Below are 12,577 nucleotides of genomic sequence, written 5' to 3'. Positions count from 1 at the left end.
AATTTAATGTTTTGTTACTTTGGGAAATCACCGAAATTTTAATTTTCGCGTGGTTTGATTTTTTTAATTGAAAGATTCGTGCAAAGTTTAAACATTATTTGAAGTTTTTATGTTAAATCTATAATACAACAATGGCCGAGTATAGAAAAGTTGCCTACATTTGCAATCCAAAATATCTTCCTACCTCTGATGAATATATTCCACCTAAAAAACGAAATGTTATGGTTCATTCCTTAATTCAAGCATGTGGACTCTTAAAAAAAACAAGAAATGTTTTACCCTTTAAGGCAAGTTTTAATCAACTAAGCATGTTTCATTCACAAGACTATTTAAAATTTTTGCAAAAAACTGAAACACCAAATTTTGATGAAAGCAGTGAAAATATTTATGGGTTAGGATATGACTGTCCAATTTATCCTAATCTGTTTGAATATTGCTGCGTCGTTGCTGGTGGTAGTATTTGTGGTGCATGGTTATTGTGTCAAAAGAAATGTGACGTTGCTATACATTGGGCAGGTGGTTGGCACCATGCGAAACGTGATCAGGCATCTGGGTATTGTTATGTCAATGATTGTGTGTTGGGCATATTGGAGTTAAGGAAAACTTACCAAAAAGTAATGTATATTGATGTGGACCTACATCATGGTGATGGTGTAGAAGAGGCTTTTTACACGACTGATAAAGTTCTTACTTTTTCTATTCACAAGTTCGAGGCAGGGTTTTTTCCTGGTACTGGTTTTTGTGCGGACATTGGAATGGGAAAGGGGCGCTTGCATACAGTGAATATCCCCCTAAAAGATGGGGCTAAAGATGAAACTTTCATTCCAATTTGTAATGAAGTTTTAAAGCGGCTAAAAGAAAAGTTTAAGCCAGATGCAGTGGTTTGCCAAGTTGGTGCAGATGGTTTAAACGGTGATCCAATGGCGTCGTTTAATTTAACCTCAAAAAGTTTAGTTTCGTGTGTTGAGCTAGTTCTTGGTTGGAATCTTCCTACTTTGATACTAGGTGGAGGAGGTTATAAGGAAGCTAATGTTGCTAAATGCTGGTGTGAAGTAACTGCTGCTATTTTGGGTGTAAAACTTGATAAAGAAATTCCAGATCATGATTACTATTTGGAGTATGGCTTGGACTTTGAATTTCCGATAACTCAAAGTTATAAAACAGACTTAAACACTAAAGAATATGTTACAACTCTTATTAAACATATTCTTCAGAATGTCGATCAAATACCAGACTAAAAACAGATTAAAACAAATAATTCAGTTGTTGTTGCCTATTTTATTTAAGTATATATATTAAAAATATGTTTATTAATCTTTGTTAATAGTTTATAAAATTTTTCACTGCAGAGTTAAAATAATATTATGTGATTTTTTTCAATATTTTGCAGAAAATTTTCATTGTTTAAATCTGAAAATAAATGAAAGAAAATATGGAAGAAAGTTTAAGGGAGGCAGCTTGTGTGGGTGACACTCAAAATGTTGAAATTTTGTTGGAAAATGGCATCTTTGTCAATTCTCAAAACTCTTCAAATGGATGGTAAGCTAATATTATATTTATACTTAAAAACAAAATTAAACAAAGCAGCATGGGCCCTTACCTTCATATTTTTCTCAGTTTCTATTAAATACTAAAGTTAATTTTGCTTTAAATTTTATAATAACAAATTGATACCAAACTATAATTTTTTTAACCAATTCTTTTAATTTTTAGGACCCCTCTTCATTGGGCTGCCAAAAGAGGACACACCCAAATTGTGAAGAAACTTCTAGCAGCAGGAGGTGATCCGAACATCAGAAACTTTGATGGGAAAACAGCAATCCAAGTTGCAACCAAAGAAGGAATAAAGTTACTTTTAAATGAAGATATAGTAAAAATTTTTATTTGATACGTTATCTTTTGTAGTTGGTATAAACCAAGGGAAATATTTTTTATATTTCATAAATAATTGCATTTTTTAAATCATTTGCCGAAGAACAAGGATAACACAACACAAAACTATGAGACTACATCCGCGAAAACAAGTCAAACAAACAACGAGAGCTTAGCAGTTAATTTTACTCCAAATTATTTATCCAACCCAGTATTTCCATTTCAGACACCTAAACCACCCACATCTAGTGTAGGTAATATATTTTAAGAATATTTGTCGTTTAAACAGTTGTAATTTAATACGGTGTGCAATCAAAGTGGAAAAGATTTTAATTAATATTATTTTGATTGTTTTAATTGTTAGTAAGGTCCCTTTAAATGTACTTAACACACAAATGAGTATTCTGAAACTAAACTGGACAGCTACAAAATACCAAAGCGTTTTATTTACACTGTATTACACACGTTGCATACATTATATTTTGACAAGAAAATTGGTTTGAAAAAAAAAAATATATATTTTATATTTACTACTTAATATATTAAGTTTTTTAGTTTATTGTTACTGTTTCTGTTAAGCATCCTCGCACCATAAAACAATTGAGCATCGGAATGTACATACCAGCAATGAAGAAAATAATTTGATTTTAACGAATTCTAATGGAGAGAATGGGTTTTGGTATCAACCCAAATCAATCATGTTAATACAGACAGCTCAAACTTTACAACATTGCCCGTTGGGACTGGTTATTCATCCAGGTAAGTTGGAAAATTTTTGAACAACAAATGTTTATTTAAAATATCAAGTAGAAATTTTAGAAATTTAACCGGCAGCGTAGTGTAGTGGTAAGAACACTTGCTACACCACCATGAGGTCGTGGGTTCAATCCTTACTGCTCTCATGCTGTATCGCCCTTAGGTAGGGCGCTATAAACAGTATAAACTCCTGCTGAGCCAACACTTACTCAGCAGTAAAATTACCAATTATAATCTATAATATCCCAAACTGCCACAGGCAACTCGAGACTGGGTCAAAGTACCTAATGCTACTCTATGTTTAGGTCGCGCATTCGACCACATAAAGGATAAAAATATATACAAAAAAAAATTGAAAAATTTTTTTTTTTAATTTATTAAGTTAGCATTTTCTAAAGGTTAAAACATTTAGTATTTGCTAAAGGTTAAAACAAGTTTTAACATGGTAAAAGTAAAAAAAAATAAAATCTGTTTTATATATCTTAGATCAACTTGTCTTAAAAGCTAGAATTTTTGATAAATCTGCTAAGAATCAAGATTTTATTGAAATTTCCTTTAATCGGAAAACTAAAATCACTCTGGATGACTTAACTGACGAATTGTACAGAGGTTTATCCATTGATAAAAAAAAACAAATTATTAAAAATATTCGAAAACTTCCTGACACAATATTAAACAAGGTGAATTATATTTTAATTTTATATTTGAAATATGCTTTAACTTTGTTGTTTTTTAGGATACTGATGTATTAAGGTTCACTGATTATCAAGAAATTGAAGTGATATTACAATTTTTTATCATTTAAACGAGCTATCTACCTATCTTTTAAACGAGCCTTTTTCTGCCCAACCAAAAAATACCCATTTCTTTATGTATTTTTATTTATTAAAAAGCTATAACATTTGTTCAATAATAATTAAGGAAAATTATGACATAATTTACAATGTAGAGCAGCAGCCAATAGAGGCTTAAACTCTGAAGTAATTGCATTGCACTAGAATTTCAACTACAAGAATTTTTACTTTTAAACTAAATAAATTACGATATTTACAATAATTTTTTTAAAACTTTTATATGAATAGATGCAAGTTTTACCTGGTGCCGTATACGAAATTATTACTCACATTTTTTAATGGATGACATTTTAAAAATTAGAAAATTAATTTGTTTTAGATAATTATGTTTATGGACATGCTGCTTAAAAAGCATTATTACAAATAGAAAACTTTTTTCTAAAAATTCCACTTCTATTTCTACTGATTTTCATGGTTGTTTTGGTTGGTTTAATTAAACCAGCTCATGATAATAAGAACCATGCTAAATATCATGAAACCAACGCCGATTATAACTAAACCTATCGGCTGAAAAAAAACATAAAAACGTTACTTATTTTTCTTACCACAGCTAAAAATAAAAACAGATTTGTATGTTAATTGTCATAGACTGTTGTTTAGGAATTTTTACTATATAGCCATAGGCAAACATAGTAATTTTCCGATAGGAATACTTAAAAATAGTGATGTGGTTATGCTGTCGGTTACTATGCCATTTTTTAAATATATCTGTTTTTAAACAGATAATTGTAAATCGAATTGAAAAGCAAAATTAATATTTTACTTACCACTATTTTCTTAGCTGACATTAGATTCCCAGGTGCCAGTCTTACGTAAAACAACGAAGGTAAAATAATAACCAACATCGATGCACAGGTTGCACCAGCAAAACCAAAAACGTCACGAATAGTTGGGACAAAAATAACCAAAACGTTTGCTACAAACAAAAATTGTTAATCAAGTGGAGATTATAAAGCCACAAATTTTATGTGTAATTACACCTTAAAATTTCTAAACATTTTATGCACTTACTAGTGGTTAGCAGAATAACCATAATTGCCAGATGTCGGAACCATGAAAATGGTTTATCTTCAAAAAACATCATAATGATTGATTTTCGTGCCTGTAAAATAGGTTTTTGTAAACACAGTAGTACCAAAACACTTGGTCTTATTTAAATAAGTCTTTTCTGCATTGTATGCAGCATACTTGCAAAACATTTACATCTATTTTTGATAACTAATTTGAAAGTTTTTTATGTAAGGTCGCTTTACTTACCGGATAATGCAGTAATGGCGTAGAAAATATAACACAAATCAACACCATTATTCTGGAGACTAAAATCACTGGGTTTGTTGGATCGTAAGCACTGTACATGAGCAATAATTCGGGGCCAACCGCACCTGCAAATTAGAGAACACAACTTGTCGAGTTATCACTATAAGCTTGCGACGTATTTAGACATAAAAATTTTAAAACCTTTGTGCGTTTAATAGATGTGCATTAAACGTTAATGGGTACACCACGCAAACAGGCACTTTTTTAAACACAGTAAATAGTAGTTTGTTTAAAATAATCCCATCTACGTCAAGGTACTTGATATACCTGCATTTCAAAAATAATAATACTTTACTTACTGTAAAATGTTAGGTAACCAAAAAGAGCAGCTAAAAAGTAAAGAATAAAAACATTTGTGATGGAGATTATCGAGACTTTTTTCATTCGCCCAGAGGTAGGATTGGTTAGTTCTGTGTAGATAGGTAGAACCGATGCATGGCATTGAAATGCGAATATCATCGTTGGTATGGCGTAGGCACTCTATTCAAACATTAAGGACAATCTTAAAAGTAGGCCTTTAATATTTTTATACGTGGAAAAAATGTCGGTAATCTTAAATATTATTTTATTTAAAGGGTACCTTTTGACTTTGTTTTTGCTTAACCAGTGTTAAAAAACATTTCTGTGGCAGTAAAAACCTTGTGGTAATGTTATGTAATAATTCTCTAAAAAATTTGGCCAGATTTGAACGTTATGCTAACTCAAATTCTGTTGGCTTGTTTAATTTATAAAAAACGTAAGAGAAAAACAAATAGAAAGTTAATTAAAAACTTACCTTGCTGTTCCAAGTTACATATTTGACGTCACATGTTTGAGTTTCAAGGCCCTCTTCAAATTCTTGATATATCGAAGATGTTCTAGATTCACAAATTTCTGTATGGTTTACCTCAACTTTTGTCACTATATTATCAGTAAAGTTTTGTATGACACCCGCTGCCATGGTTGTTACGTTCGAGATAAAGTCTGGAAAAATAAAAAAATAAGGTACTTTCTTTTATGTTGGGCCTACTTCACTTGATTTATTTCAACACTTTTTAAATATACTATAACAACAAATGCCATGACTGCTTAAAGATAGAAAAAAATTTTGCTGCTATGACGCAAATGGTGGTTGAATTTTAACCACAACAAAAATGACAAAGTTTGTTGTTTATATAGAACTTAGATCAAACTTGTGATAAAAACCTTCTGTAACTTGATCACTTTTTACATCGTGATGTTCATTTTCTCTAATAGGACACGGAATGATCCAATGCTCAGCAACAATCTAAAATATAAACGGGGAAAAGGTGATTTCTAAAAAATGTTGTTAAACTGCGATAAACAAAATTTGGCGCAACAGCGTCGTTAACGTGTTGTTAACATACAAATCTGAATAGATAGGTATTTAAATGCAATTAAATTCGCGTAAAATAATATTTGCCTTAACAATAAAATAAATGTTTTTATAATAAAACCGCAATAAAGTCGTTTTTTTTAATTGTTTTTTTTAAAGGTTTTAAAAGTAAATAGTAACATTGCAATCTAAAAAGTTAAATAGTTATTCAACAATGTTGATTTTTTAAAGTTTTAATATTGAACAAAAAAAAAATTATAATTTTATAAAAAAATATAATTATAATTTTATAAAAAAAAAAATATAATTTAAAAAAAAATGAACCATAAAAACGTTAAAAGTTAAATTATTAATATTACCACGCCAGTAAAAAATATCATACAGCCCATTGCAAATCCACTTGTGTACCCAAGAAAGCCAATATTTTTGGCAGCTGCTAATGGCATAATTATTACCACGGTCACAATGATTATCAATATGTTTCCATTTAAGTACCATGCCCTATATTAAAACGACAAATACGTAAGATAACAGAATAAACAGTAGTCAAGTAAAGGTGTACTGTATGATGTCAATTAAATTAACGATATTTTTATTGATTAAAGGATTAAATATAACCAAAAATCGATAATTTAACATGGTTGGATTATATTAACACCCAATAGTATTTTATTTAAAAGAGAGAGTTGAAAACATAAATTGTTGGCTTACACATCACACTCTCCAGCCCCTACAATCACTCTGATTACTTCCGGCAATTCATATTTGACAATAAAGAGAAAACTGCACATGGCTGCAACAAAAAAAAATTAGCAAGAGTTAGTCTGGATTTCACAATTTAAATTTCATAATATTTTATTTTTTTTGCCGCCATCAACACATTTTACATATACCAAAAAGGCATTTATACCATTATTTCGTAGAAATGAAGTAAGCGTTTTTTTATTTAAAAGTTAAAGGTAACAGCTTTGTGCATTTTACCTCCAAGCGTATGGACAAATATATTGACCACTGTCACAACTTTTCCTTTGACTCCAAACGCTGCTTGCCCTATGGCTTCGTAAGATGATATGCCTGTGTAGTCGCACATTTCAATGAGATATCGAATACTATTGAATGCCAGCACAGATACACCAACCAACATAATGCTGTTAACAATAAGCACCAGTTTATTACAAACAGCAAATACTAAAGGGAATGTTAATGATAAATCTATTCGCATTAACAAAATGTTTTAAAATCCTGAACCATAAATTTATGATAATATTAGATTTATGTATTTAGTTTTTTGTGGTCTTTTTTTCGCCACAAATATCTTAACAATATACCTAAATTATTTGAACTATCAAAAGAATTAAACTTGACATAAACTCACGAAAATAAAACAACTCCCAAGTTGACCACAGCATTTGCTAGCCCGAGAATACCACTACCCAAAATGGCATTCATAAGATTGAATATGCATAACGGCATACCGGCGGTATTTCCTTCATATTGGCTCATGCGACGTTCTTTTAAAGCACTTAGTTCAGCCTGACTAAGTCGACCACGTGAACTTCTATTGAGAAAATAAAAATGCAATTTTCAAGGTATTAAAAGATTCTCAAGATTAATATATTTTACAATATTGGCAATTTGTAATGTTAGTTAAAAATAAATACAACGTACCCCTTGTAAGTTAATTCTACTTTTTCCATGATGGTTATAGTAAGATATGACCAATGCAAATATATCTTATTACCTAGCCTTAAACATAAAAATAATATTTAAATTGTTAAACAAAAGCGTTCACAGTATTCAAATTCTCATTACTAGAACTGTTAGTGGCTGTTTCTAAAGCTTGAATTAGAACAAAAACCGCACTGATATTTCCATCATTTCCACTAAAGGGTAATGTATTTGCGTTTCGGAAACTGCCGTCTAGTTCAATATGTGTAATATGATACCAAACGCTGACAGCTGTGGTAAAAACCCGTGCAAAGATTAGTGGTTTACTCAAAACTGCAAATTTGTTAAAATTGATTGCTTTATATCAAACCAATTTCCGACATGTCCTGACTACTGGCCTACCATAGTTTACACATTGCTAGTAAAACATACGATGAGCTGTGGAGTTTAACTTTAACTATAAACAATATGTTTTCTTTTATATAGCCTAATGTTGGTTATGTGAAAAACTCCATGTTTAATTTTAAAACAATTGACGTATACAAATATTTTATATTTCAAAGAATAGCAAAACAATTTTTATATTTTTACATGTATCATATTATACTTTATTAAACTATTTTATTACATACTTCTTTGAAAAAGTTATTTGACCTGGACATAGCCGTAGATAAAAAAAAAGTAAACGTGCTGTTTCCATAAACAAAGCTAATACCAAACTTAACATTTTTTCTACAAAAATTGCACTGGCGCGCATTGAATTTACCTCCTAACCACGCCAGACATAAACATACGCTAACTTCGACAACTTTTTCAACGTTTTTAGACTTCTATTTATAAATTGAAAAAACGTCTTAAATATTTAGAAAGGCTGATGGTTTATTCAAAATGATGTCACTTTTGTGTTGACAAACCTAACTGCACACAATCAACTGGACATTCCGGTCATACTACAATGAAATTTAATGCATCAGCAAAATTTGCTGTCAATGTTTAACACAGGCGACAACAAAACAACGCTTTACAAAAAATTCTTTTGATGTTTGCATATCAAAAATAAAAATAAATCATTTCTTTATTCTTAGTAAAAATAATAAACAAAGGCAAACAAATAATCAATTTTAGTCATTGGATTTTTTGGTAACCTAGCCACTTGTTGCCTTATTTAAACTGAAACGAATGTATTCATGGCCTAAAATTATGACAATTCTGATTAAATTCTTACAAGAAACAGCAATGTAGTGTAGCTTTGGTATTTGCTAGCGAAACATTGCATCACTTCAGTAGAAACACAGGTTATATGATACCCACTTGCTATCTCAAAAATGTCTACCTTAGAAACGTGGCAAAGACTTTATTGAAAAGTTTTTATTTAAAAGATTGCACTTTGCAATTTTTTTACTCGTTGCTTGATTTCGTAAGTTAATAATTACTGAACACATTGCAAATTATAAAATAATCACACATGTAAACTCTGTACCTATCGCCAACACTTTGAAAAATATTTGCACACTCTCGAAATGCAAACTTGGTAACAAATCAAATTTTGCTGATCCACAAAAAAGCAACGCATTTCTTATCTAGTTACTATACATAATTACCATATAGGTAAACGAGAGAGCAAAATAATATTATTTTTGTCGCAATTCCTTTTACTACAACTACCACCACTATCAAAGCAAGTATTTGGCTTTTGTCTCGATTTTCCATCCTTGACAACTAAGTATTTCATTGTTAAAGGGGGCGTAAACTATAGTAAGTCTTGAATGAGAAGAACGAGAAGGCCTTATCTCTTTTTCTGAGTTACTTTTTAAGCTTATCAATACAAATCAATGAAAATTTGTCCCTTCCCCCTTCTTAAATTTCGGTTAATCGTTTAGCATTGGTTAGCGTAGTAGGCGGATACAGCGTTCACTTTCTCGCAAGTATGTTATGTATCCCAGGGCATAATATGCGATATTCAACGTTAGACAGGTTTGAATGCCAAGTTTTATACGTGTTCAACCGAGCATATATTTTTTCTTTCAACGTTGAGTACTCTTATAACAAAAGTCTTTTAACTACAAAAGGCAAAGTAAGTTTACTTTTACAAAAACTTTCGCGAAATACTATAAAAACAATCGCGTTGCAATCGATCAGCTCAGATGTAGTCATTTTTGATGCAGTTACCTTATTTATAAGCATATGAAATTGCTGTTGGATTACGATAATTGTGTTGAACAAGCAAATACACGTGGCATAGTCAAATACAAGTGTACGCAAACACACGTTCAAAATTACAAACAACATCAACTGATTAGGGTTTAAATTCAGTAAACAAACCCCAGTGATCAGATGGAAATAAACCACATTCTAATCGTTCGGTGCCAATGAATTTCATTGATTGAATTTTAAGTGGTGATTCAGCGGTTGTGTAGATTCGCTCGAATCGCAAACGGGCCTGCAAAAATAAAAAATAAATTATAATCATAATAATTAATAAGCTTTATATACTTCGTAAACACATCCCTTATATATTTTTTTTATTTACGTTCATTTACTATGTTACATTTATGTAAAAACAATTTCGGTTAAACATATAAAATGAGGGTTTTAAAAAAGTATCATTTTTAATGGGAGGTGTTTACTACTAATAAATAGATAATAAATACCATTCCGCCTTTTATTTGGTTGTCATTTTTCTGCAAGTCCCATGAATATTTAAGATCTATAGGTGAACCTAATTGCTCCCATGCATCTTTAACGTGGCCAAATAATTCTGGATTTTCTTTTTTTACTTTAGCAACCTAAACATTTAAAAAATGCGTTTGGGCACTTTAAATTATAAAAATAGTTTTGTAATTTCACATCACTGTCTGTGTTTTATTGTCTATATTACCTCGAAATCTCTTAGGTTTGTGTCAGCACCAAATATTACAGTGTCTTGTGTTGATTCATTTTTCATTGTTGAGCATACCTGTAAATTCAAGTCTGATTGAAATTCGCTTTGTGAAACGGGATAATATTGGAATTCTATTAGGTTTATTTGGAAAGGTTATATGCTAACATTTACAAATTTTATTAGTGGTTAAAATTTTTTTTATACTATTTGAAATTGTTTAAGTCTTTCATTCATTCCTGGTTTAGTGCTTTCCAAATGTGAAGTCATTACAGTAACTTCATTGCCATTGCAAGTCCCCTAATAAAAATAACTTTCTATTTTATTTAAATTAGGATAACATGGCAATTAAAATTGGCATAACATAATATTAACAATAATTATTTCCAAATCTATGTAGCTAATTTTAGCTTAAAATCAAAATTAATTTGGTATACAATTTGTAAATTAAACTAAAGGTTAAATACTACTCAAAAAATATATACTTACTGCACATTTTAAAAGGAACCTTCCCTGGCGAGATGGAAAAGCTAATGTGTCCAAGGATTTAACATCAAAAGTTGATTTTCGGAACAACATTGAACAAAAATAATCTCCTAAAATAATTAAAATGTGAGTTAATACATATAATTACTATAACAATAATTAAAAACAATAGTTACTTAAATTAAATACTATGGCAAAGTAGTGTGAATACACAAACCCATTGTGTTTGTATGTGGAACTGGGGGTGAAAACACAAAATAGTCATCACAGCTACTTTTCAGGTATTGAAGAATTGGTGGCACCATCTCTTGAAACATCACAACATCAGGTTTTAATCTAAAATTTAATCAAGTATTGTATGTAATCTATTAACAAGTACATTTACGACCTTAGTAAAAACCATACAGCATACAAATAGTAAGATTTAATGTCAGACATTTAATGTTTTAAGGTTTTTAAAACAATTTTGTACTGCTAAATATATAATTTTCAGATAAATTTAGGTAGATTGAGGAAACAAACTTTCTAATTTCATTAACAACCGAAACCATTCTTTCTCTCATACACATGGGATGAAGACCCTGAATATTCCACTCTAATACAGTTACTCCCAAAGCTGTGTTTGCTACCATTTGGTTACCTGTGGCTATACAAATATAATATATAAGTTTTTTTCTATGTTTTTTTTAAAACAGCACAAATTGCTGTTTATAATATTTTCAAATTTCTACACAAAACAGGTCTTTTTTATAATGTTTAACAGGTAAAGTATTTTTAAAGCTATAATTCCAAAAATCCTGTCAAGCCTACTGTCTTTGTCTGCAGAATTTGTGGTCGTGGATAAAACGGTTGGTTGATCTTCAGTTGTGTCGTCCATAAATATAGCAACAGCTTGTTCAATACTTCCATTCGCAAGTTCCAGATAGTACTTAGCAATTTCTCTATATGGTTTAATGATTTATAAAAGTTAATAAATAGCGAAATATATTAGATAAGAACTGAACTATAGTATCAAATCTTTTTTAAAGTTTTTTTGAGAACTTAACTCACAAATTGTCTATTCCGACAATCTCTTGAAATCTTTGAGGAGCATCGTTAGCACTCATATTTAAAAGGTGAATTGGATGAATATGATTGTTATTTGCTTTGTTTCGAAGCACGCGGGCAATCCAAATAGGGAAATCCCCGGTATATGACTTCGCTTGAAAATTTTTATGAATACTGCATAAAAAACTTTACAAAAAAAATTATTTGTTGTGTTTGTATTTTTGTTTTAATGAACTAAAATTTTGTGCAATTTTATAGTTAAAACAATGAACAAAAATTACTAAAAAAAAACTCCAAACTTAAAAAAATTTATTATTTAATTTAAATAATTATATTAAATTACTAAAAATTTATTTTAGTTTT

At 30.0% G+C, this 12,577-nt stretch overlaps 4 protein-coding genes across 5 annotated transcripts; 2 read left to right on the top strand and 2 right to left on the bottom strand.

Annotated features, from left to right (window-relative positions):
* Nucleotides 1-131: 131 nt before the first annotated feature.
* LOC145742315 (histone deacetylase 8-like) lies at nt 132-1,238 on the top strand. The gene has a single exon (XM_082560096.1). It carries the CDS (start codon nt 132-134, stop codon nt 1,236-1,238), a length of 1,107 nt encoding a protein of 368 aa, XP_082416222.1.
* A 158-nt stretch (nt 1,239-1,396) lies between these two features.
* On the top strand, nt 1,397-4,004 carry LOC145741164 (ankyrin repeat domain-containing protein 40-like). 2 transcript variants are annotated; one of them, XM_082558694.1, is made up of 6 exons: nt 1,397-1,539; nt 1,714-1,870; nt 1,976-2,126; nt 2,452-2,631; nt 3,115-3,308; nt 3,365-4,004. In XM_082558694.1, the coding sequence occupies exons 1-6, from the start codon at nt 1,421-1,423 to the stop codon at nt 3,431-3,433; spliced, it is 870 nt and encodes a 289-aa protein (XP_082414820.1). In that variant the 5' UTR covers nt 1,397-1,420; the 3' UTR covers nt 3,434-4,004. The 2 variants fall into 2 exon arrangements, with proteins under 2 accessions (XP_082414820.1, XP_082414821.1); XM_082558695.1 differs by having other exon boundaries at nt 3,115-3,237; nt 3,365-3,382.
* Nucleotides 3,502-10,160, bottom strand: LOC145741162 (putative sodium-coupled neutral amino acid transporter 6). Its single transcript, XM_082558691.1, has 13 exons — nt 10,126-10,160; nt 7,804-7,881; nt 7,511-7,693; nt 7,117-7,283; nt 6,847-6,928; nt 6,495-6,636; nt 5,985-6,066; nt 5,575-5,762; nt 5,099-5,279; nt 4,740-4,864; nt 4,494-4,584; nt 4,250-4,398; nt 3,502-3,989 (listed from the first exon to the last, which is right to left on the bottom strand). Exons 2-13 carry the CDS (start codon nt 7,830-7,832, stop codon nt 3,912-3,914), a joined length of 1,497 nt encoding a protein of 498 aa, XP_082414817.1. The 5' UTR covers nt 7,833-7,881; nt 10,126-10,160; the 3' UTR covers nt 3,502-3,911.
* LOC145741163 (tyrosyl-DNA phosphodiesterase 2-like) lies at nt 9,393-12,324 on the bottom strand. Its single transcript, XM_082558693.1, has 9 exons — nt 12,218-12,324; nt 11,978-12,108; nt 11,690-11,813; nt 11,385-11,503; nt 11,171-11,277; nt 10,889-10,981; nt 10,682-10,759; nt 10,455-10,589; nt 9,393-10,243 (listed from the first exon to the last, which is right to left on the bottom strand). The coding sequence occupies exons 1-9, from the start codon at nt 12,271-12,273 to the stop codon at nt 10,100-10,102; spliced, it is 987 nt and encodes a 328-aa protein (XP_082414819.1). The 5' UTR covers nt 12,274-12,324; the 3' UTR covers nt 9,393-10,099.
* Between the last annotated feature and the right edge of the window lie 253 nt (nt 12,325-12,577).

This window comes from Corella eumyota, chromosome 2 (genome assembly GCF_963082875.1).
Source record: "Corella eumyota chromosome 2, kaCorEumy4.1, whole genome shotgun sequence".
NCBI classification, from domain to species: Eukaryota; Metazoa; Chordata; class Ascidiacea; order Phlebobranchia; family Corellidae; genus Corella; species Corella eumyota.
The sequence above is the reverse complement of the archived record's forward strand: the minus strand, read 5'-3'. Positions and strand labels throughout refer to the sequence as shown.